Source organism: Nuphar pumila, chromosome 1, assembly GCF_984573655.1.
Source record: "Nuphar pumila chromosome 1, dmNupPumi1.hap1.1, whole genome shotgun sequence".
Taxonomy (NCBI): domain Eukaryota; kingdom Viridiplantae; phylum Streptophyta; class Magnoliopsida; order Nymphaeales; family Nymphaeaceae; genus Nuphar; species Nuphar pumila.
The window spans coordinates 8,387,038-8,414,605 of NC_143249.1; the positions used below are offsets into that span (position 1 = coordinate 8,387,038).

Here is a 27,568-nt window from a genome sequence, read left to right on the forward strand (position 1 = left end):
AAATCCCAATCTTTATCAGCCACCATCATCATCAATGCATTCTTGAGTTGCTTAATTCTTTTCATCATAACAATGAGAAAAGCAAAACGAGTTTCAGTAACTTTCAGTAACTTGAGATCAGAATGCCTATTAAATCTACAAGCTAGAGTATTGTCAGTAATGATTTTCACCACACTTTCTTCACCCACTTCTTTTATCACTTCAACAAATAATCTCTTTAAATATTCAACATCTTTATACTCCCCAGATGCGTCAACAGTCTTCAAAAAATTGGCCCATTAAGTGAGTAAGAATGAAGTTTATCAGGGGTCGCATTTGTATATCAGTCCACCAATCAGAAACAATAGACACTTCATGTCGTTTGCATGCAAATTTTTGGGTCTCTAACAAGTCTTTAATTCTATTTTTTTCCTCTGCATGAACGACTGTTCTTAGTTTTTCTGAACTAGGAGGCACATAACCATTCAAATTACAATTAGCCAAAGATATAATCATATCTTTCCAGTATGGACTTCTAGCTACATTAAAATGAATTGAGCTTGAGTAAAAGAATCAACCAATCTTTTTATCAATTTCTGCTCTTGCCATGTTTTTGAATGATTCTTGTATTGTTTTATTGCCGTCCATCTTTCTTTTCTTCAAAAGCTCTTCTTGTTTATCACTAGCAATAGCAAAAGGCAGATTAATCGAATCGCTTCTCATCTCTGCAATTTTCTTCTTCTCAGTTTCCTATTGTTCTTTCTTTAATTGCTTTAACATGTCTTTGTCAACCCCAGAACATGGCCTAATTCCTTGACCACGAATATGCAAAAGATGTGCTTTTACACGCGTATAAGAACCCGTGAAAACAATCGTCCATAGATTACAATGAAACTGCATATTCCCACCACCACCACTAGCTTTTATCCCTTTTGTCACAAGCCTCCAAAGTGGTTGAAATTTTTTTAATTCAGAGTTAGAACTTGAACCAACTGTATTGACACTGCCACTAGAACTTGCCATTATATCTGAAAAGTGAAAACTGAAAAGAAAAGTGAAAATGAAAACTGAATACAAAATCGAAAAAGTAGGAAGGGGCAGGGGCCCTTTGCGCCTGCCTGCGCTGCGAGAGAGAGAGAGAGAGAGAGAGAGAGAGAGAGAGAGAGAGAGAGAGAGAGAGAGAGAGACTAGCAGGGGCATCGCTTCTGCCAATGCTGGAAAAATTGAGCGGCAGGGGCGAAGCCTCTACTGGATGAGATGCAGGGAGGCAGGGCCTTGCCCTGCTTGCCTGTGACAGGGAGAAGAGGCAGGAATGAGGCCCCTGCCTACCTAAGGGTGCTCAGGGGCAGGGGCATCGCCCCTGCTAAAAAACCCCAATCGGCAGAGGGCATCGCCCATGCCGAAGACCCACGTGTGGCAGGGGCGATGCCCCTGCCATGATGGGCAAACTAGCAGCAAGGGGAGGCGAAGCCCCTTGCCGAACATGAGGGGTCGAGCCCCTCCACTACGGAATAAGAGGCGCAGAACCCCTCCTTTACGAGCAAAGGGTGCAGGAAAGGGGGGGTCGAGCCCCTGCCAGCTGGCAATGAAGGAGAGGACGAAGAGGGGAGGGGGAAGTGACGTAGAGGGGAGGTCTTGGCCCCTCCCCTGCGTACAGAAGGAACGGGGAGGCAGGGAGGGGCTCGACCCCTCCCCTATGGAAACAGGGCAGCAGAGAGGGGGGCTCAGCCCCTCCCCTGCAAAAATGGGGCATCGGGGAGGGGCTCGGCCCCTCCCCTGCGAAAACAGGATGGCAGGGAGGGGCTCGGCCCCTCCTCTGCGCAAACAGGGAGAAGAAGACAACGAGAGGGAGAGAGAGATATTACCTGAGAGGTGGTCGGAAAAAGGGGAGTCGCCTGTTAGAAAGTGAGTTGGAATACATTGGGTTCAATAATGAACCCATACTTATGCATGTGAAGTGCAAATATACCCATTAAAGGGAAACAACACAAGCACATAATGTGCTAACCCATAAAACCCATAAAAAGGGAAAAATATGACATAAAGTCATAAGTTGCATATCATTGAAGAAACAATGCACAAGGGGTAAAAACCCCATTACAATGGAGCATAAGCTCCCTCAAGAAGTAAGAAATACAAAGGGGAGAGCCCCTATTTATAACAACAAAAAGGAGCCTTGGAGGGGCTCCACTCATAGACGTTGGAGCCCCTGTGACCGTTGGAAGGGGCCCAACGTCTATTTGAGTGGGTCCCCCAAGGTACCTTTTGGTACTTGAGAAAAAAGAAATAAAAATAAAAGAAAAAGAAAAATAAAATAAATTACAATCACATTCATAAAGTGAATGTGCGTAAAACAGAGGAAAAGACTAAAATACCCCTATGGCTAAACAAAAGGAAAATATATATTTTATATATATAAATAGGAGGATACATATACATATATACCATATATGTATATGTATCATCTTTTATATATATAAAATATATCTAATTACAACAATTGATGGATACATTTTAACACACCTCCTCAAGCTTTGCAGGGAAACGAAAAGATTGAAAAAAGGGCAAAACTCCACGAGGCTTCGGCGACTCCAAGAGGCTTCGGCAATGATGCAATGAAACTTGAAATAGCCTTCCTCCAATTGTCTTCAAATGATGAACCCATTTTCCGAACCATCCAGGGTACTTCCCTTTGTCTTATCTCCAAGATCCTGAGAAAAGAAAACAACAAAGAACAAGTAAACAATATCTTTGCACTTTACTCAAAAAGGAACATTCCTAACAAGGTGCAAAATTTATGCATAATATGATAGTTACTTTAGTATGAAACGAAAAATTTAGAAAACCAAAGTTTCTAAATCATACATTATGTTAAAACAAAAATGAGCGGAAGCAAATTATGCAAAAAATTGCAAGAATGCATAATGCATTCATAAGGTCCACCATTGGACAAATATAACCCCATAATGGGGAATAACAAAATGATCCACTAAGGGATACCACAAGAAGCCTACGAAGAGACATAACATACATATGCTTTATTGAATGAGAGCCCAAAAAAGGCCATAAAGAGCATATGCATATACGAATCATTATATGAATTAATACTCAAAGAACTAAAACATGCTTCAAATATGTAGTGAAGTTCCAAATAAGAGATACGAAGTCTCCAAGCATACTTTAGGTAAAATAAACCCAAGAGTTCACAAGGTTTTTAAAAACATTTATGAAAGTCACACTTAATTGAAAAAAAAAACATTTTACATATAAGGGTGGCAAAAACCATAAGCACTTAATATATAGATTAAATGCTAAAAAATCAACTTGATATGCATATCAAAAGGATGATTTACTTGAAAAATACAAGTCATGAATGGAATTTTGCAAATTTCAATAATAGTTATTCATTACAAACAACTTCCTCATTAGTCCTCCAAAACCCATAAATCAAGTGTATAAGCTACTAGATCAAGAATATAAAGCCATTAAAGGCCAAAGACACACACAAATGTGTGTAAACAAACCTCTTGTCTACATATAATAATACTTGAAATAAGTGCATCTACGACAAGAGCAAGAGAATACATGCCAACATGGACTAAAAAGTATCTCTTGTCTACGTAAAAATACACTTAAAACCAAGTATGTTCAGCTACTAGAACAAGAGTAATAAGCCAACCATGGGCTAAAACATAATACATCTCTTGTCTACATAAGATGACACTTGAAATGAGTGAAATAAGCCAACCATGGGCATACATCTAAGCGACTAGAACAAGAACACAAACGCCAACATGGACTAAGATCACACACAATGGTGTGAATCAACGTGTCTTGTCTACATATAAGATCACTCAAGACAAGTATGTTCAGCTACTAGACCAAGAGAGCAAAAGCCAACAAAGGGCTAAAAACACACGAAGGTGTAATAAAATTCTTGTCTACATATGATGACACTTAGATAATGGGCATAAAAGGAAAAGACTTTTGAGGCAATAAACTTGTAATGAAAATAAACCTCGAATGAAACAATATTCCTTTTTTAAAAAAGAATACTTAACATTTTGGAATAAATGCAAGTAAAACGTATCTTCAACAAGATACTACAACCGATAAAATAATATTCTTTAGAACAAATGTGTGAACATACACACCAAGAATCACTTGTGAAAAAACACAAGAACACATGTGCACAACGAGCACAACATACGGAATCATAAATGTGCAAATGCACTCATAAGATTCATAAACAAATAAAAGGTTGGGTTATAATCCCGAAACATCTTGATTTTAAATGTACCTTAAAACATTTAAGGTTTCAAATACCATATGTCTATCACATTTACGTAGAAGCATCCATAATATCAATGGCACAAGAGAAAAAATGAGTGACACACTCATAATTAGAGATCAAATAACAAATCATTTTAGAGTCCCAAGGTGCCCATAACTCACCTTAACAACCATCTATAATATGGAAGGTGGACAATCTAAAAATGATACAACACGAGGTGCCCATAACTCACCTCGACAAACATCTCTAATATAACAATACTAAGGCCAAATAAATGATGCATTAAATAACATGTGATGGACAAACATAAATGCCACAAAAGGGCAATAAACACATAAGGAATCATTTTCCAAATAAAAGTTTTTACAAAGAGGACCGATTAACAAATTGAATCAAAGGTCCAATATAATCCATCAAAACAATTTTGCATAAACACGAATTATGCTTAATCTTCAAAAGAAGTCTTGTACACCAAAAAAGGCTTACTATGCAACATAACATGAAATATTAAGCAACATCATGTGTATGAACCGATTTGGAACAAACAAGCCTTAACTATGAAAGACATAAGGTGCAATTAAACGGTGAAGTTGGTGAATAACAAACTTAGGCCAATATAGGCATTCATAAAGATGGTGAAGTTCGAAAAACTTATGAAATCTACTATTGCAACTTAAAAATGATAAACAATCATGAAATCTTCATAAAAGAGTATATACTCACAAGACGATTATAAAGACCGAAAGGCTCCTTAAGGAGAGTTTGAACAAAAAACATATACAACTCCCAAAGAAGGAGAAAACTCCATTAAAGTGGAAGAAATCCCAACAAAATAGATTCATTAACAAAACCTTATGATAAATAAGATTGTACTATGGCTTAAATAAAAAGTAAACATTTATTGAGGAAAAATTTAACACTCTTAAGTTTTATCAAAAAACATGACTTAATAGATTATTACCTACTCCTAATGAAATAAGTACACAATAAACATTAGTGAAGACCATAACTTTTGTAATGAAATATGCGGAAAAGCAAAAGAGTGCATTAAGCACTTACAACATTCACTAATGAACAAACAAAAGGGCAAACACCAAAACCCGCAAGAGACAATCACAACATAAAAATATAAATGTCTCTTATTGAAAAGAGAGAGAACTCTCTAAATGTTGAAAACATCCTTAAGAGTGTAAAGATGAAAAGAAAATCACCATATTCCATAAGACCATTTTAAAACTTAATTCAACCGGTATTATAAAAAAAAACTTTCTTAATTAAATGTTGCTCATATAAAACGGACACATAATATGGAATTTTTCATATATGCCAACCATTTTTCAAAAAACTACATTTCACAAACATTTTAATCTTAACATACCTTTCTTTAAAGACTAAACATTCATATAAAGGTATTTTCATAAACAAGGTTAGGTTTAAAATGTAAATTCAAAGTTCCAACGGTCATAAATTTTTACCGACCCATTAAAGCAAGTTTTGAGCAATCATATATCTAATTTTTTGCCAAACAAGTTATCATTTAAAGTTTTTCAAAGAAAAACATACGAAAACGATTCAATGGAGTAGCAAGTAACTCAAAAAAGACATAATGACAAAAAGCACACATAAAGAAAAGAACATATTACATTCTTCATACAATACTCAAAGAAATAGAATGCATATCGAATAACTATAAGAAAGACAATAGAGAGAAACGAATACTTCACCATTTTTCTTTAACAAATTCTTGAATACCACGCTTCCCGATGCACCAAAGAGCAACTCGATCTCAACCTTGCTCTGATACCATGTTAGAAAGTGAGTTGGAATACATTGGGTTCAATAATGAACCCATACTTATGCATGTGAAGTGCAAATATACCCATTAAAGGGAAACAACACAAGCACATAATGTGCTAACCCATAAAACCCATAAAAAGGGAAAAATATGACATAAAGTCATAAGTTGCATATCATTGAAGAAACAATGCACAAGGGGTAAAAACCCCATTACAATGGAGCATAAGCTCCCTCAAGAAGTAAGAAATACAAAGGGGAGAGCCCCTATTTATAACAACAAAAAGGAGCCTTGGAGGGGCTCCACTCATAGACGTTGGAGCCCCTCCAACGGTCACAAATGTGACCTTTGGAAGGGGCCCAACGTCTATTTGAGTGGGTCCCCCAAGGTACCTTTTGGTACTTGAGAAAAAAAAAATAAAAAATAAAAGAAAAAGAAAAATAAAATAAATTACAATCACATTCATAAAGTGAATGTGCGTAAAACAGAGGAAAAGACTAAAATACCCCTATGGCTAAACAAAAGGAAAATATATATTTTATATATATAAATAGGAGGATACATATACATATATACCATATATGTATATGTATCATCTTTTATATATATAAAATATATGTAATTACAACAATTGATGGATACATTTTAACATTGCCGGCGTTGGGAGATGGCGTATGGGGGGTGTTGGCGTCGGCTGCCGGAATATGATGAGCGGGAGGGAGAGTCGAGCGTTGGGGGCTACCGGCGCCGGGTGGCTAGGAAACGGGAGAGAAAAGGGAGGGTCGCCGTGGCATGCCGGTGCTCGGATGAGAGAGGACCTAACCCTAGAATTCTGTAAAAAGAATTTGGGGGGAAGGGGGTATTCCCCCCCCCCCCCCCCTGCGCCTCTTAAGGGTCGAGCCCCAACCCCTCGACTGTTTCAGATCCGGGTCGGGTTCGAATCTGGACCCGACCCGACCCAAGTCCAAATTAATTTTTAAAAATAGATGAATATAGACTCGGTCAAAGTTGATCGAGTCCAAAACGTGAACGGACTCGGCCCAAGTGCGTTGACCATGTCCGAAGCCGCACCCGTGTCGGGGCGTGTCGACGCAGGTGCGTCGACCTTAAAGCCGAGTCAGTGTGACTTAGGTCCTAACAATGGTCATTCGTGCAACTAGTACTAAGGTTTTCTCATAATCTATTCCATACTCTTGAGAGTATCTCTTAGCAACTAATCTGACTTTGTACATTTGCAGAGTTTCGTCAGTCTCGGTTTTAATCTTATATACCCATCAATAACCTATAGGTTTCTTTCCTGGGTGTATATCTTGGACAGTTCAAGTATTTGCCCTTTCTAAATCTTTTAATTCTACCTTCATTGCTTCTACGCCTTCAGGATGGTCCTTTGGTTCAACATAATTGGAGGGTTCTATATAAGAATGTATCAACGCAACGTAGGCTTGATACTTAAGTGAAAAGGACTTATAAGATACAAATTTCCCAGAGGATTTTGATACTCTAGACGATCTTCTAGTTTGTGTTTCTACGTGTTTTTCATCATTGGTATATTTTTTAAGAGCACATGGATGTTCAAAATTACTACGCCTGGAATATTGGATACAACCTTGATCCTAATGAAATGATTATTCACTCATATCATGAGATTTTTCTTCACTAACCTCCTGATCTTCATCAATATCACAATCACCAATCTTTAGAATTAGACCCATAAAAAAATGCTCAGTTATTTTCTTAGTTTTCTCAATTTCAAAAAAACATTCTTTTTCTAAAAAAGGCACATTTCTTGAAACATATAACCTTTTATTTTTAACATCAAAGCATTTATAGCATTTTTGATTATTTGCATACCCTAAAAAAAGACACGGAATAGCACGGGGAGAGAGTTTGTCATTTTTATCTGTAAAAACAAAACATTTACACCCAAAGACTCAATTTAGAGTAATCTGGAATTTGTTTAAAAAGTTTTTCAATAGAGAATACATTTTTCAAAGAAGATGGCATTCTATTAATTAGATAGACCACAATCAGTGTGGCTTCAGCCCAAAATTCTTTGGGTGCTTGGTTTGTAATAAGCCAAGTTCTTGTTGTTTCTATAATATGCCTATTGCTTCTTTCGGCCAAACTATTTTGTTGAGGTGTATAAGGACAAGATTTTTTTATGTGTCATACCATTTAAGTTTATTTAGTCTTTAAATTCTTTTGATAAAAACTCTCTCCTTGAATCGGTATGAAAGATGAAAATATCATTCTTGAATTGGTTTTTAACCAAATTGTGAAATATTTGAAAATGTGAAAAAACTTTATATTTGTGTTTAAGAAAATAAATCCAAGTGTCTCATGAAATCATCTAAAAAAATTATATAATACACAAAACCACCGTTAGATGAAATAGGTGTTGGGCCCCAAACATCCTAATATATTAACTCAAGTGGTCGGGAAGAAACAAATGTTCTTTCTTGAAATGATAATCTCTTCATTTTACCAAGAATACAATTTTTACATGTAAAATTTTCAGAATTACAAAAAAAATCATCTTTGGAAAAAACTGAATTTTGGATATAATAGGGTGGTCAAGCCTCTTATGCCACAAATCCAAATCTAATTTATAAACATTGCAACAAAATGTATTATGGGGTATTTCCAAAAAATCCATGTAGTACAAGCCTCCTTCTCTATGTCCTTCAATCAACTTCTCTGACTGGCGATCTTGCACTCGAAACCATGAGAGGAGAAGGAAACATTATACCCATGGTCAGATAATTGAGAAACAGATAAAAGATTTAAATTTAATTTAGAAATATATTTAATTTTTGAAATAAAAAATCTTTTTGAGTTTTGAGAAACGTTTTCAAAATTCCTATTCCTTTTATCTCAAGAGATGTTCCATGAGCATCAAATACATTTGACCCACTTGAATTATGACATTCGGATAACATATCACCATTTGGTGTCATATGAAAAGAAGCACCTAAGTAAAAAAGCCAAAGAGATTTATCGGGATTAGAGAAGTTGTAGGAAGAAATCGCAGCTCCAGGTGATGAGGATACTCCTTTGATTAGAGGTTGAAGAACTTCCACTAATTGTGTCAAGGACATATTTCTAATGGATGAATCTTGTGAGATTCTTGTATCACTTGACTCTTGTGAAAGTCTAACAAAGGCAACCTTGTTCTTATAAGGTTTCTTCAATTTAGGACAATATGTTTTCACATGTCTTGGTTCACGACAATAGTATCAAATAACTTTCTTTCTCTCATATTCATTGTCTTGCTTTCCATAATGTTCATCATTTGGCCTCCCATAATGTAGTGGCTTGTAGGTACGGACATAGTCGGTATAGATACGGGTAGAACCGAGTCATTATCACTATTATTGATTCGCTCTTTAAGCCTATTTTCTTCCATACTCAATTCTTCTATGGTGTCTTCTATTGAGGGAACTTTCCCTCGATAAAGAAGAGCATATTTAGTAGATTCAAAATCCGATCTCAAACTATTGATAAATTGATAAAAATGCTTTACGTTTATTTGATTTTGGCAGAGTTCAATATCTTCAAAATAATGCCACTTTGGTTTAAGAAGAGCCATCTCTTCCCATAATTCGGACAATCCATTATAGTATTCTCTAATACTCGTCTTCTTGAGTCATATTTTGTATCTTGTCTTGCAAGTTGCACACATATGCAATATCTTTAAGAGAATAAATTCTTTTAAGGTAATCTCATGCATCGTTTGCATGTTCGAATGTATCCAGACTAGAACACTTCTTAATGTCTACACTGCTAATTAGCCAAGACATAATCTTGGCATGCCCCATTCTCCATTCCTTCCACTTCTTCTCGTAAGTGGTGATTGCCTTATTTTTTTCTCTCCGTAAGAGACACCTCTTTCTCTCCTACTTTGGTGAGGATTAGCTTGGGTTCTAAATGAGTCCCATCTACTAATCCCCACAACCTTTTTCCCCATATGATGTGCTTCATAATTGAAGCCAATGTTACATAGTTTGAATTATTGAGCTTAATGGGTTTTATGGTGACATTTTCGTTGTCATCCATTTTTACAAGGGTATAAAAAAAGAAAAAATAGAGAGAAGTAGAGAAAGAAGAGAGAAAAAACAAGAGTAAATGTAAAAGTCACGAGCACTCCACCACCAAACAAAGAGAAAAAGAACAAGAGTAAAGGTAAAAGTCACGAGTACTCTACCACCAGGCAAACACTACCAATCACGAGTACTTTGAATAGAGATTGCAAGAGAGCATCAACACTTTCAAATTTGGAGTGATGTGCTTCCCAATATACCGGAAACAATTTCAGCTTGATCACCAAGCTCTGATACCATAAAAGAAATGAGTTTCTCCGATATTCACTAAATCACCAAAAGTGAACACTAAAAAGAGTTCGACCAAAATACCAAAATGAACACACAAAGAACCACAAATGGGTTCGCTCACAAACACCCGGGTTCGCTCACAAACACCCACTAAAGGGCAAAAAAACAAGGAATAAAAATAATATATTTATTGATCTCAACCCATGAAAGATGAATTAACCAAAAAATCATATCATATAATTCATCCAAAAGTAATGGTGCAAAAAGATATTCTATGCATAATTCATCACAAGATTTGATGGAACAAGATAATTACTTATGTATGCAAAGTGATTTTAGAAAACCAATTTTTCATAATCATATACCATGTTGAAGAGGGAGCGGAAACAAATTACAAGAATGCATAATGCATTCATAAAGTCCAACATTGGACAAACATAACCTCATAACGAGGAATAACATAATGGTCCACAAGGGACACCACAAGAAGCCTACGAAGAGGCATAAGTTGCATATAATTTATTGAATGAGGGCCAAAATGCCATAATGAGCATATGCATATAATATCATGAAATGAATCAACACCTAAAAGAGTCATTAATGATCATGCTCCAATCATACTTTAGTCAAGTAATTATATGAGCCGATAAGATAGAAAAACAAGTGTTATTGATTTTAGCAAGACCTTTGAAAGCGATTTCAAGAGGAAAATGCTCAAAAGAGTATAAAACACAAGAGTTGAAAAGGTTTTAAGTCCACTTAAGAGGCAAAATAATGAGAGTTATTTGAGTAGAGAACCTTACACATTTAGGAACATCTCACTCAAATGATTGCAATTACAAAAACTCATTTTGCATATCAAATATAAAAGGTGACCAAAAAATCAATTTGATTTTAAAATATGCATATTAATGATATGATTCACAAGACAAAATATGAATGAAAATTTCACAAATTTCAACAATAATTCATCCATTACAATCAACTACCTCATTAGTCCTCAAAAACCCACAAATCAAGTGTATAAGCTACTAGATCAAGAACATAAATATAATGCCATTAAAGGCCAAGGACACACACAACGGTGTGTAAAAGAACCTCTTGTCTACATGTAATAATACTTGAAATGAGTGCATTAACAATAAGAACAAGAGAATACACGCCAACATGGACCAAACACATCTCTTGTCTACGTAAAAATACACTCAAGACCAAGTATGTTCAGCTACTAGAACAAGAGTATCAAGCCAACCATGGGCTAAAACACAATACATCTCTTGTCTACATAAAATGACCATGGGCATACATCTCAGCGACTAGAATAAGGACACAAATGCCAACATGAACTAAAATCACACACCATGGTGTGAATCAACGTACCTTGTCTACATATAATAACACTCAAGACAAGTGTGTTCAACTACTAGACCAAGAGAACAAAGCCAACAAAGGGCTACCAACACACAATGGTGTAATAAAATGTCTTGTCTACATATGATGACACTTAGATAAGAGGTATAAGAGGAGAAGACTTTTGAGGCAATAAAACTTGTAATGACAAACATATAAATAAAACCTTGGACAATATTTTGAAAATAAATATGTGCACATACGCACAACAAGAACACTTGTAACACTTGTGGACAAAAGCATGAAACAAGATACTATAATCGATGGAACGATATAAATGTATGAACATACACACACCAAGAACACTTGGAACACTTGTGCTCAAAAGCACAAATCAGGAAATTACAAATGTGCAAATGCACTCATAAGTTTCATAAACAATAAAAAAGTTGGGCAATAATCCCCAACACCCTTTGAATTAAATATACCTTAAAACATTTAAGGTTCCAAGACACCATATATACATCACATTTATATATAAATAAGAGCATCCATAAGATCAATGGCCAAAAGAAAATGAGTGTCACACTCATAATTAGAGATCATATAACAAATCATTCTAGAGTCCCAAGGTGCCCATGACTCACCTCAACAACCATCTTTAATATGGTAATTGGACAATCTAAAAAGACATAACACAAGGTGCCCTTAACTCACCTCAACAATCATCTCTAATATAAAAATAAGGCCATACAAAAAGGATTGATGCATCATATAACTTGTGATGGATAAAAATGTCATAAAAAAGGCAATGAACACTTAGGGAAATCATTTTCCAAATATGTGATTTTACAAAGAGGGCCGATTCAAAGGTCCAACATAATTAATCACAACAATATGCCTTATAATAATTTTGCATAAATACAAAATTATGTTCAATCATGATCATTATCAAAAGACTTAATAAACACAACATGAAATATTTAAGCAATGTCATGTGTGAGGACGGATTTGGAATAATCCAAGAATCAAATCAAGCTTTTATAAATTGCAATTATATGCATACCAAGATGTAGAATGACAATAATCTTAAGTGAGCAAATTTAGGACAAATGTAACAAGATATTGCGGAAGCACTTATAATGATAAAAGAAACAATCTCACAAGTCCACTAAGGGACAAAACAAGCCCTAAGGAAGGCAATATATATCATCTCTTTATTGAAAAGAGAGTACCATGTGAAAATTGTCTATGAATAGACAATACGCATACAAGCATGAATACTTTATAAAAGAAGTGTACGAAGACACTCTCACAACACTGAACAAAATACGCAAAAAGCATAATAATAGCAAACATGCAATAATGCATGTATTTTATAAAAGGTGCAAATGCTTGAGACTCTCAAGCTTACACAAAGATGGTAATATTTAAAAAATCTCATAAAAAACCGATATTAAAAGAAGCTTATAACAATCATGAAATCTTCTCAAAGAGTATATACTCATAAGAAGATTCACAAGGATCAAAAGGGCCTCTCAAAGAGAGATCCAACAAACAAAATTCTCAAATGAGGGTACATACGAAAGGAAGAGGGAAAACTTTATTAAAGTGGAGAAAATTCCAAAGAGAATACTAGGATTGCGTTATGGCATAAATCTATAAACAAAAATTCATAATATTATATGACTTAATAGATTATAACCAATGGCATGAATATGTTTTAAATAAACACAACATGAAATATTTAAAACATATGTAATAAGTATGCAACATTAATGAAGACCATAAATCTTATAATAAAACATATTCTTGAAATTGAATTGAAGAATGAAAAGAGAATAACCATATTTTATGAGATCATTTTTAAAACTTAATTCAACCGATATTATAAAAATGCCTTCTTAATCAAACATTGCTCGTATGAAAAAGAGTTCATTAGGTAGGAAAATAAAACATCATTTTTCAAGGACACATGTTATTATGAAAAACCCTCATATAGGACATTTTAGAGGGTAAACACATACCTTTAATATGAAATAATTATGATGAGAGTATGTGAGCAATGCTACATCTCTCACAAACATTTTACTTCTAACATAACTTTCTTTAAAAAACTTATTTTTCAAGAAAAGACATACGAAAGAGAATAATATAAAAAGTTCAATGGAATTGTTAAAAATCCAAACTCATAATGACATGGAGAACACATATGCAAAAACATATCTAATTCTTTATAATGCTCAATACTTTAAAAAATATAATGCATACCAAATATTTTAAGAAGCAAAAGAGAGAAACATATATGCAAAAACATATCTAATTCTTCATAATGCATAATACTTAAAGAAATATAATGCATACCAAATAATTTTAAGAAGCAAAAGAGAGACGAAAACTTCACCATTCTTCTTTAAAATTTCTTGATTAGCACGCTTCCCAATGCAACAAAGAGCAACTCGATCTCAACCTTGCTTTGATACCATGTAAGGAAACGACTTTGAATATATTAGGCTCATATGCTTGAAGCTAAACCGATGACCACACCAACAACAGTCAATGTAACTCTTTCCAAGTTTGAAGGAGAACCCTTTGAAGATGTGACACATTATCGAAGTGTTGTTGGTGCTCTACAATATATTACATTCATTTGTCCAGATATATCTTATGCAGTGAATATTGCCTGCCTATTCATGCATGCACAACTCAAGAGAACTGAAATCATGTTAAAAGGATTCTCATATATCTTAAGGGAATTGTTATGTTTGGATTACATGTTCATAAAACTAATTCATTCTAGCTTTCAGGATATGCAGATGCTGACTGGGCAGGATGTCCGGATGACAAGCATTCCACAAGTAGCTATCTTACTTTTCTTGGTTGTAATATGCGCTCCTGGAACTCGTCCAAGCAACAAACTGTTGCTAAGTCTAGTAATGAAGCAAAATCTAAAGCATTGGCATGACTTGTTTCTGAGCTCACATGGTTGAGCTATCTCATAAGAGAGTTACATGCTGAACAACAAAATGCACTTGTTATATGATGTGATAATCTTGAGGCTACATATCTTGCAACAAATCCTGTCTGTCTTTTATACTCGCATAAAGCACATTGAGATTGATTTTCACTTTATTCGTGAAAAGGTTAAAAAGAAAGAGCTTGAGGTTCGATTCATTACTTCCGAAGAACAATTAGCAGATATTCTGACTGTCTACTCGCATTTATTGAATATTTGGTCCAAGCTCAATCTCACCAACGGAGAGATGAGCTTGCATTGCGATGTTAAACAAATTGATCCAGATCCACAAGATCCACATGTCTTGAGTCTTGATCCAGATTCACAAGAGGAAGGTCCACACGTTATGAAGAGTCCCATCTTGTCTAATTTAGCAAGAGTTGTATCTGGAAAGGAAGTTTGTAAGAAGTCTTACGAGATTAGGAAACCTTGCAAGATTGAGAAACCTCCCTTATGTGATATTGGGAAACCTCCCTTATTTCTTGTAACAAGATAATATAAATATAGACCTCTCTCTCTCTCTTGGAAAATCATTGAGAGAGAGAGAGAGAGTTAACCGTGGACGTAGGCTTAGCCCAGTCGAACCATGTAAAATCGTATGCCATTCTTTTCGTGTGATGTTGCTTGATCATATCTGATCCCGTGTCTGATCCATTGTTTTCACTTCAGTGGCCAAGGGGGACATCAAGGGTTTTACCAGTCAGAGGCCTGCCAATGTGGGGTCAGTCATAGCGGGTTTCCCGTTGACCTCCTCCCCCCAACACCCAAAAAGGAAAAGAAAAGAGAGAATAGGATATATGGGTCAGATCTGCATCATGTTGCATCAAGCACAAACTCATTTCTCCATCTAACCTATCCAGTTCTGTGACCTCTTGGTTGATCTGGGAAAAATATTTGATCTGTATAGAAAAGAGATGGGTTCAGTTAAAGACAATTTGGTTTTATTATATGAGTGGGTCTGGGCATGTGGATTGTGTTAGAAATCATGGAAAATAAGAGGAAAGTGGTTAGGCTTAGAGGAGACACAACACAAAAGAGAGAACAAGTTTTCTTCTATTCACTATCGTGAGTGAGGAACACTTTCTCATAGAGGGTCGACCCCCTTTAGTACAACATAAAGGTAAAAAGACTAAAATGACTAGTATGCCCCCCTTCTTTATAGGGTATGTACATACTAACTTATATAAGACTACTTTACATAACTCTATGCTACACTATATTACAGACTTTCAATAGATTGAATCTGCATTTCATTGGGACAATCAATTATTTTTTGTTCAGCTCTTTGAGCTGATTCATGCATTCACCTTTCAAGTAATATTTGGCAAACGTTTGGATATTATTTTAAGGATAAAAGCTCAACAAATAGCATTCTTTGTGCCAGCCATGGAAGAAATGGTACCAAACCTTATGGAGATGCTGATTTAGAAAGACCACTTTTTATATTGTATGATAGATGTGGGCAAAAGTTACACGTAAATTATGGTTGCTACCAGATCCAAGGGATAGAGACGTGAGCAACAATGAGTCTAGAATTGTCCTTAAAGAATAGGATTAAGCATGTTAAGGTATTGTACAGAAACAACTTGAGCATAGTTACTTTGTACTCGTCATATTGAATGCTCGACTGATAGATATCTTAAATAAAGCTGTTAGCAATCTGATAAAGACGGTTCTATGAGCATGCTGGGCATGATAAACACTTTTGATCCATCTTGAAGGTCACTATTTTTAATAACTGGTATTATGTTGTGTAGTCCATGTATATGGTTTTGCTTATCATTTCTTTAAGTGTCTGCATAGTGTAGATAGTGTGTGAATATTGAACAAATTTAAACTTTTGGTTTTCTTGACCATTTTTTTTTCTTTATTTTTATGCTAACTTAGCTTTTTCAAGTAAGCATGTATGTGTGTTTGCAAGCCGGAAATGTAGGAAACAGTTGATTGAATACAACAAGAATTTCCCTTGCGATGATCAAGTTGGGCCTGTTTTGTTGTTTTTGTTTACATCCCATCTTTCTATTGTTTGTTATGATCTTCGGTTTGCATGCTGGATGCAACCTTTTGTAATGTTTCATTTTTAGGTAGGGATGAATTTAAACCAAAAGCAAAACGGCTGAAAAAAGAGAAAGGAGAAGCTGGAAAGGGAAGAAGTACAGGTCTGCTTGCTCCTCTACCTCTTTCGGCTGCTCTTGTGAAGTTCATTGGTACTGGTGAAGATGCCTTATCACGAGGGGAGGTTGTTAAGAGGATTTGGGCTTATATAAAGGAAAAAGAACTGCAGGTGGTTTCAAGTTTGTCTTTTAAAGTCCTTAATTAGAACAAACTTGCTGAATGTTGCTAGCCATATACTTGAAGTAATGCTGGAAGCTTGTTGGACAAGTTTTTGTGTAGATGCTATCATGCTAGGTATATGGGTGATCCATGGCTTTCAGTATATGCTTTTCTTTGTTTATGTCCTTATACTAGATATGCATGACTAACCTTGTCAACTATCAACAGTCCAAGGTAAGGTTGTTTTGTCTAGGCTACTGGTAATAGGTGTTCTAAGTCTCTTTCCTTGCATTTATGAGCTGATTCGTGATATATATTAGTTGTTTGATTGGTTTCTATTAGACTGGACTTAATACCAAGTATGTTGCTCGTCATAGGCTTGTGTGTGTCTTCCCTTTTCGTTTTTAACATTATAGGGTACATATCGTTCAGGGTGCAAATATTTTCACCCATTTCTCATGTTCATGTCTTATCCAGTCCAAATTGTGATAAAATATGTTATATCTTACATTTTTTTGCTTAAAATGCCAAACTTGAGTTGCTTGTCTCTGTAACTGAATTTCTTTGTTGAGACATAAGTTACACCTATTTAATCATAGTTGAAAACTTAGTGATTGTTAGGAGACTTATCTGTAGCAGTTCCTATTGTTCAGTCAACATCATAATTTTCAGATGCTGGTCTTCACATTTTGCCAAGGTAGGTTTTTTAAATGAATAACTATTCACTGAGTTAATAAAGGTAAATGCCCTGGGACCTTAAAGTTGAAGTTTTTTCATTGCCTTGTTTCTTGTAGGTTTGTTTCTAAAAGACCAAAAGCATGTACTTTTATGAAGAGATTGAAAAATAGTTTGTTTAATAGGAAACTTAAAAAGGAAAAATCTTCAATATCTCTGCATAGAGCAGAGCATTGCTTGCCAGTTCATGATAGTTCCAGAACCAACTAAATGTAAAATGGAGATGGAAAAACACTGGCCTGAAGCTGATACCGTTTCAGTCAGTTTCTTTTAGGACTGGTGTCTTCAAAATTTTGTTGATTTCAACAGGCAGCCATAGACAGAGACTAGTCATTGGTCAATGGGACAACACACTGAAGTTGGAAACCAACTCAGGACAATGGTGAGTGAAGGAAACATTGATCTGGAACCTGCAAACGACTGATCCTAATATTGTGGACCCTGAAAAAGCCATATTATTTCCAGTGGTGAATTTAGTTGTTACTGTCTATTATTTTCCTTTCATATCATACTGCAGTTTCTTTAGATTCCACTTTGATACGAAATAACTCAATTCAGGGATTACTATCAAATGATTACGTGGTTGGCTGAAAATGATGTAGCTAACAAATTGTTTTATCTTACAAAAAATGTTATTAACACGTTATGTTCAAACATGATTGCAACTCTGTTAATAACTGGTATAGCCAATAATTGTTGTCCAGCATGCATGTGGATTGGTGATCCTGAGAAAACCCAAAGGCTGTGCTTAGTGTATTAGATTAAGATACTAATCTCCTACCAATTTTCACTTAGGCTTCTGGACAGGTGAGGATTTCATCATCAATACAGTCTTTTATTGAACAAAGACTTTCAGTTGGCAATCTCGAATAATTGTCATTAACGAAGAACCTTTGGCATGATTATGATTGGATAAAAGAAGGCGATTATTTGAAGTTTATGATATAAACTTCTTTTTAATCATTATGGTTTATCATCTCCATTAACCCTAACGAGTCCATGTTCTTTTTTAATGCTATAAAAGCTTTAGAACCATGTCGTAAAGGCTTGTTCCAGTGCATAGATCGGTCTTTTACTGTTCCCAATTAGTTGTAGAAGGACAGGCTTAGGAATATCCATATGGTTGCTCTGTCTAAACTTCCTCCTCTAATTCTTGGTGGAGAAATCTTAATTATTTTTACAACTGCATTGAATGCATGCTATCACCCAGCTGTTTATTAAAATCAATTAAGTATTAGTGGGCTTTGTACTGTCTTTTATTGCATTAGCTTTTCACTTAATGAATATTTCCATTTGCGTCTTATATTCTTATGACTTGCTCATGAACAATCTGTCATGTATTGTTAAGCTATGTCACAAGGACATTTTACTTAGCATGTGTATCCCATATCGACATGATATGATACAAACACTTCATGGACATGACATGACACTTCATGGGCACAGTCAAACCAGTTTCACATAGTCAACATTGTGGCATTAAGTTTATCTATTTTTCGTTTATGATCTTATTTATTTAATATCCACTTGAATTCTTTTTCTTTTAAAATGTCACCAATTACATTACATTTCAATTTACTTTAATTATTTGATGTTCCTAATCATAGCGATTTAGAATTGTTGTTTTATAACCACTGCGGGGGTCACCTGCATGGCCAGTGTGGTGGTTGTGAGAGTGATGACATGAAGGCACCGGATCAAACCCCGATGGCACACGGGTGTGTCCGTAGCTTTCAGAGGTGGGCCACGTAAGGCAGGGTGGTTGTGGGACCACACCTGGGGTTTTCCTTGCTTTGGCAAGGGTTCCTCATCATAAAAAAAAATTGTTGTTTATACACACACACATACATCTATGTGTGTGTACATCCGTGTCCCCGTGTCCTAATTATTGAAAATTATCGAATCGTACCAGGTGAATTCTCATTGTGCGCCGCTCCTGCATCCGTATCCATGTGACTGACTTTCCAGTTCACACCCATACCACATTGTGTTTTCACTTTGCAACTATCCATGAAAATAGCTTTTACACGGCCTTGCAGTTGGAGATTTGGTAACCATGGAAAAAGTGTTCTTACCATGCTAGCTGTTGATTGTGCCTAAAATGTATTGTATCATCATGAATGGAGTGTGGACAGCTTTTGTATAAGGTGAATTGATTGAAGCTCCTTTTGGTGAACTTTTAGCAAGAGTTTGTTGGTTAAAAGCAGGGACATACTGGATTCCAGAAGATAGCAGCTCATTACTGTGTTTCTGCGGTGTATGCTAATGATTGCAACTTGAGCTTCACGTGTAGCCTCAACAATATTAGGAATCTTTCTGCATTAATGCTTTTACACATATGCTCCTATGTTGCTTGCTGTTGTTGTATGTTGGTCACCAACGCGGATGGTGGTGGTTTTCGTTTTCTTTACTCCAGGGTGGTTGAGGTTAGTTGAATATATGATATATCATTTTCAAAATGACTGTCAGTTTATGACAAATATGAAGAAGTTACTGGTTATGAGTGACAAGACACTTAGGTGCAAATGGGTATCTAATAGAAAATGCACATTGGTTACTTTGAAAATACAAGGATAGACTTGTATCTAAGAAAAAATACGCACTGCAATGGCTAGAACAGTTTTACATTAATCCCCAGCTCTTCTGTTGTACAATGCACACCATGATTCATAGCTACATCAAATGCACTAAGAGAAGGTTATTGTGAAAATGACCTTTCATCAAGATATCTATGTTGTTCAAGTCAGGTCTACCATCATCATCCATTTGTTCTAGGGTTACTGCCTTGTTGAACATTGACATTGTCAAATGTTTTTAATTGAGCAGTTTCTCATTGTAAGGTAGTAAGTGTAAATCATTGACTTTGTCAAATGTTGTTGTTTTACTTGGTTTCCCAGGAGCAGACTAGGTATTGCGGAAGTTTTATGTAGTAGTGCGCTATGTGCACACTGAAATAATTGAAAGGGACTAATACGTTCTCTATAGACTATGTGGTTTGAACTTGAATCTGCAGGGATGTACCAGTATCCATATGTTGAGATGCTTGGGTAAAGGTATCATGTCTAGCTATGTCATTGGGGCAGAGTTCCATGCAGCTATTGAAGTAGTTATGTTGTTTAGATTATATGATTTCTGTTTTTGACATTTAAGAATGATAAATCAATATTAGTATTTTATGAAGATCGGTTAGAAGTTCATACTAAATATCACAGTTATTATTGTAAAAGAGGTTAAAATTTACAGTATATTCCTATAGGAACAACGTTAATTGATAGGGGAGATTACCCAGGCGTTCTTCATTGAAAAAAAATTGTTAGTCAATTGTCTGAAGCAGTTTGGGACCATTTCAGTTCTCAAGAATGTGTTTTATGTGGGTGAGATGAGGTGGTAGAAGAAAAGCCTTTAAACCAAATGTCCAGTGTGATGCAATTTTGTGCTTACAATCATTTCATGTTGATGCATATTCTGCAGTTTTTTTTTTCTACTTAGTATCAAATGTTCGGTCTCCAATGGAGATTTACATGTGAAGTTGGTACAAGGCAACTGTGTGGCGTGTCTAACATAACTCAGAGCCATGATCTGTCTACTACTAGCACAAGAATTTGTACACTTGCCATGGTATTGATTCCATACTGCTTGACCCAATTCATTGGGATGTGTCTGAGGCACTTATAGGATGGTCAAAGCCCAGCTAAAATTGTTGAGTCTTTGGCTTAAGATAAACAAATATGACAGAACCCTATGTTGGTATGTTGGTGGACTATGAACCTAGTCTTTTGTTCTTTTCTTGTGGAGTTATCTTTATGGGATGATATTTTTAATAAGCGTATCGTTTATGATTATGATAGAACGTTAAGGAGGTTTTCTTACACTAGGAATTTCATTTGTTACTGCTAAGTGCCGATGCCACTGCAATTTTTGTACGTTGATCTACTTGGTTTAAGTCACGGGTTAGTGCCTGGGCATTGCTTACAACTGAAATGATGACTAAACAAAGCAATCTTCAGAATCTGCTAATTATTTATATTCGATTGAAAAGGTAAATCATCATCAGTAAAGAAATGAAAAGAAATGCAGTTATTAAACCTTGGAGATTTGGGAATTGATGCTTCATTACACGAGCTTTGAATTATTTATTTTGTTCAACTTCTAAACTATGATGGTTGCTTAGGCATTATACAGTTCTATTGTCCACTAATTGGTGTTGCTTGCGTGCCTCTCTTTGTTTTGAATTTATTTTCTCTGAATCTCTGAAAATATCCCTTTTCAAAGGATCCTGCTGACAAGAGGAAAATTATTTGCGATGAGAAGTTGAAGGAACTCTTTGAGGTCGATTCTTTCACCGGTTTCACCGTTCCAAAGCTACTTTCTGCCCATTTTGTCAAGACAGAGCATTGAAGAGCTCCAGAGAACCCAATTACTGGCAAAAGCCAAAGTTTTGGTAAGTTTGTATTTTGGAGATTATGAAAGTAGTACTGCTCTGGCCTTGCCTACTATCTTTTTCAGGTTTCAATGGGCCGGCACATATGTGAAAACAAAAAAGGGAAAAAGGAAAATGAAATGAGAAAAATGTGCATTCTTCTCCTCCATGATTGTCCGATTAGTTTAACGCAAAGTTATTGATGCTCTCTCAATTTTGCTCAACATTTTCATGTTTCTGGCTCAGAGACTTTTACCCGCTATTTTGAGTAATGGGCCCTATACCTCTTTTACTAGAGTATTTTGGAATTGTATAGTGCAGGTTGACCTTGTCCCGTCCATTTAATCGGTTACATTTCTTCTGCCTTAGTTTGATCTTTCGATAACGAGGAGAAACCACCATTATGGTTCAGACATCCCGTTTAGGGTTGAGGGTGCCACATTGGCGATGTTCCTAACTCAATGAGTACTTCCCCCTTGCTCACCGGGGATGGTACTTCTCCATGGGTACTCTTCACCTTAGTTGCCTTACAATGGTTCTGTCTGGCCTTCCTGATTGTTGCAATCAGTCCCCACCAGCCTAGTAGACCATTTTGGACTGGCCTTCTTAATGTCTGCTGATCTAGGTCCCAGCAAAAGATGAATACTAAGGTATAATAGAAATCAAATGAGATAGCTTGATGGTTAGGTTAGGTTGCACTATCATAATTGAGTTTCTCTGGTTCGAACCCTCGGGGTTGATCCCTCAGCTTGCCTGTAACAAAGGAAAAGCATAATAGGATTCCTTTTTTATATAATTTCATCATGGAATCTAGAGTGATAAGATCTTTTTTATCCCTCACAGCCCCTCGGGCACTTGAATGACCAAGACTTCTAAAAAATGCTCAATAAATTTTATTTTCAGGTCATGAACTTAAATTTTGAAAACAACCAACTGCTCTTGATTAGTTGGCTGGTTGTTGGGGGCGGATACAAAATTTCAAAGATTTTATCCCTATAATTGTGAACAAGCTTAAAAAATGACAAGAATGTACCAGTGGTTGGTAGTAGGTTAACCTAAAAGATTTGATCTGATTCAGCCCTCACAGGAACACGAAAAGTGGTGGGAGTGGGTGATCCACATGATCCAGGGTGGTCCTGTTTGGTGGAAAGTGCATTATGCTGACCACCAAGTCGCTTCTTGTGAACTTGTTCCTGATGTGATTTCCATAGTCAGATAATGGATTTGCAAATGATGTCATTGGCATGTGATGTTCTTCCCAGATTGGGCAATTTTGTAGGGTCTGATGATGTTGATGCATAGCTGTTAAAGACCCTCTTATAGAAAAAAGGTGGTGCCTGGTGATGGCCATTTGCCATGATTCTTTACTGAAATAAGTAGGGGAAAACCCCCACTCCACGTGTCTTGGTGGTAGCATGATTGATGATATGTGGAGGTTCATGGCATTTGATTACATCCATATGATGCAATAAGGCAGAACTTTTCCTTGGCACAAGGCAATGCCAGCTCTAGTAACACAACAAGAATGATTGCAAGACCTCAATCCCCAGTTATTTCTGTTTTGATGTTGCTGTCTGACTCTTGAGTTTGAACCATAGTTGCTGGAAGCCCCTAGTGGGAATTCCATTTTCCAGGAAGCTCAGTTTGAATGCAAACGGACAGCAGTAGGGAATCTTGATTCATATGAGGCTTCCTGATTCGTTGTATTCAAGAAGCGTGGTTCTTTAAATTAAGGAATTGAGATTCTTGCAGAAATTATTTTATAAACTTTGTTCTAATAATTGCATGCTTGTTTTCATTTTTTTAAATGTGGTAGGTTATCTTTAAAGCGTGGTTCTTTTCATGCTTGTTTTTTCCTACGTTTTCCCGTATCTTCGCAAAAATCTTTATTTCCCAAACTTATTTTTCGTTACTTCTCTCACGAGTCACGTCAAGTCAAAGGTACCAATCCAAATCTTTTCGCTTCCTGAGTCCTTTCAAATTTTAAAGGTGCTGCATTTTGCTTCAGCTTGCCGGATTCCTACTCTGGTAACCATGGTTTGGATGTCTCAACCAGCATGATCAGAATTGGGATGGAGCATAATGCAGTTTCCCAACTTCTGTACATTTTGTTGGATAAACGTTCTAAGCTATTACTGCAACTGCGTACAGAATAGTTGGTCCAATATCAGATGAATATAAAGTTGCCATTAAGGGACTTGACTTGGGGGCTCAAAAGCATTCCTCGGGTTAGTTAGGGGGATATTATATGACACTGGCAAAGTTCCTGATCTGATGTACGCAGGCACACAATCAGATGGGAGATCAGGTTGCATATATCTTATAGGTGTCCTTGTGGGCGATAGGGATGCAAATGGGTTGGATCCAGGATGGAGGTTTTACAAATTTTGGCTCTTTCGGATTCGAACTCCAAAAGTATTTAGCTGTTCCAGATCCAAACTGTTTGCATCCCTAGTAGGCAAGCAGAAGATGACTGGGAGGTAGGTGACTTTAGGCATTATTGGCCTGATAAAACCACATATCAGACAGTTGCTTCGTAGCACAAGACTTAAGGCTACTCATAACCAGGTATTGGTGTGCTTGGAAATTGTACATGGTTCGCTAAGGGCCTGCTATGTTTCACTCAATCCCATGGGATGGGATAGTGGCCCATTTTATATGAAAAAATGCCACGTCGGTGAAACAACTTCATCACTGCAAGGCTCATGTGGGGCCAATATGTTTTCATATGACTAGCTCATTTTAGTATGAGAACCCTTTCGTAGGATTCCTTGCATGGAATGATTTCCCATGGGGTCATGGTGCTTTCTCAACGAGCATACCTTTCATATGAAAGGCACTTCCTTCGCAGCCTGTTGAAACAAAAGGGAAAACTTCCAACATAGTAAACACAATAAACAAATTACTTATGTGATATCTGGGGTGTGTGTCCCACTGTCCCTTGCTTTCAAGCTCAAGCAGCATTCTTCCTGGTAGGCAAAAAGGAGCAGCCAAGAGGTTTTAACTGCTTGAGGGTGAGCCGTATGGCAGCATTTGAAATCAAGAGATCTCTTAACTGATCCCTTATGGGGTGTTTGATCCAGCGGGAAGCCTGCTGCATGGTGCCCACACATGGACGAGTGGGACACTATACATTTTACTGTCCAACTCTGTTCCGCCTCCCCTGCGGAACAGGAAAGGAAAGGACAGGACAGTGTGAACACCTTTGAAAAAACAAAAGGTATCTTTGCGCACGCAGTCCACTGATAGGACATGACACTGTATCCTTGTCCTCCCCAGTCGGCAAATCAAACACCCCTTATGTGCCACAGTCAATCACATGATTGCATTTTGAGTGGGGCCTGTATTATGTTGCTGTGGGGTTTATGGAATGCTGTCATGTGATTGCCCGGTGTCACATAAGGGAGGTGTCATAGGGAAGAGCTCAGGTCATGCCTCAGGTCAGTATGGTGACATGCAGTACTATATGCAGCACTAATAGATGAGGTCATGTCTTGGCATACTTGATAGTTCTTTTCCAAATTCTTGATTGCTGTTTTTACCTCTTCCATCTTAGATTGTTAACTTAATCTGAACCCCTCTTTGTAATATGTCAGAGGCAATCGGTCTTTATGATCAAAGGCCTTAGGGTTTGGTTTAATCTGTAAACTTTCAGTTTGTGATCAATAGCGAGCAAAATTTTCAGACGATATCCGAACGTGTTACAAATCCCTTCACCATCTAGCACTTACTGCAGAAGTAACTTAAATTATATCATGTGTCCAAGAAACTAGATCAGGCTCGTGGTGGTTGGACGAGTACTTTCTCAGCAAACGAATACTACCACATTTTTTTTATAGGCAAGCTGGGGTTAGGCAGACCCCTACCAGATATCTCTTACGCCCCATGTGTCAGAGGGATTCGAACATGGGCCTTCAGCTTGGCACAGGACCCCGCTTACCACATGGAATACTGCCACATTTTTCACGGTGCAAAATGACAAGTACTTTCTTTCTCTCTCTCTCTCTCTCTCTTATATATATATATATATATTATTAAATAAAACTGAATTTGGCATGCGTTCCAGGTGTTGAAGTGCGTTCTTAGCTGGAAGTGATTCCAAGACCCATAAGATGAGGTACTTAAGCACCCGATCATGAAGACATGGTTATCCTTTTTTATTCCAAATGATTTACTAGTTGACTCATTGGAAACCCTGCCAAGCCAATGTATATTGTATTTAAACGTCCTTTATTATTAACTTCAATATATATATATATATATATATATATATATATTTATTTATTTATCAGGTGGTAGTTACCTAAGACTTTGATAGCCTACTGCCAGCATGTCGTGCTTTTGAAGGTTTTTTTCATGTGTTATACAAGCTTGATTTTATAGGAATCTACGCTTGGATCTTCAGATTCCAACAAGCAGTTAGGTTTTTATAAGGTTTAAAATTTGATGGTTTTTTTATAAATATTCAAGGCTTAAAAATCATAAATTTTTTTATCCAAAAACATGGTCCAAGCATCATTTCATAGTAAATCGATCATGCTGAACATATCTACAGGGCTAGATTTACGAAAAACAATCTGAAAATGCCTGTTCGATCATTGTAGGCTGGTAGTAGACTACAAAAGTAGTAGGCAGCTACCACTTTTCATATGTATATATATCGGAGCTAAATGAAATATCTTAAATGCCATTTTCTAATTTTTGTTGTTGTTTTTTCCTCAGTTTCAACCCCATAAATGTGTTGGGCATGGTTGATTTACAAGGAATCCACACCTTGATCATGTGTTTTAGATTAAAAAATGATATTTGGAACCTCAAAAATTTATTAAGAATTTGAACTGTTGAATTTTCGAACCCCCATGTGTCCGAATCAAAGCCTTCAAGAGCTGATCCCTATAAAATTAGTATATAAATCACGTCTGTATGGTCAACATTTAAAAATAAAACAGAAAAGCATGTTTCATTTAGCACATATGAAAGGCTTTACTAAACAGAAAAGAAAGGCTTAAACAACCCGAAAATGCAGAAAAGCATGTTTCATCACACACACACACAAGCATTTGCATGGTTTAGATGTAAAGGTTGATAGCTTTGGCTAAATACAACAGCAACAACAAATCATATTAAGTCAAAAAGTGTTAGTTTGGCTTTCTAAATGCATGTCTAAATTTAGTGGCTTAGTCTGCTTTGCCACTCGTAGGCCTCGTTTGCTTCATGCAAGTTACTAGGGGAAATTGCTGAGCTGACAACCCTGATGTGATCCCACCATGAAAACGTCAAATAATCATGTTGAGAAATTATCATGTTGGCTTTTCTCACCACTTACCACATTTTATATATAATTCATACATCCCTCTTATGAATGCTTTCATAT

At 36.3% G+C, this 27,568-nt stretch overlaps 1 protein-coding gene across 2 annotated transcripts in view; it reads left to right on the plus strand.

Moving 5' to 3' along the window:
* The window catches only part of LOC149847877 (uncharacterized), a 46,630-nt gene extending 24,292 nt beyond the window's left edge, over positions 1 to 22,338 (plus strand). The window contains exons 5-6 of one of the 2 annotated variants that reach the window (XM_090006614.1): positions 16,850 to 17,049; positions 22,047 to 22,338. In XM_090006614.1, coding sequence (XP_089862740.1) covers positions 16,850 to 17,049; positions 22,047 to 22,172 — 326 coding nt within the window. In that variant the 3' untranslated portion in view covers positions 22,173 to 22,338. The remainder of the gene's footprint in view (positions 1 to 16,849; positions 17,050 to 22,046) is intronic. The other variant, XM_090006687.1, reaches the window with a different exon arrangement.
* The last annotated feature ends 5,230 nt before the right edge of the window (positions 22,339 to 27,568 follow it).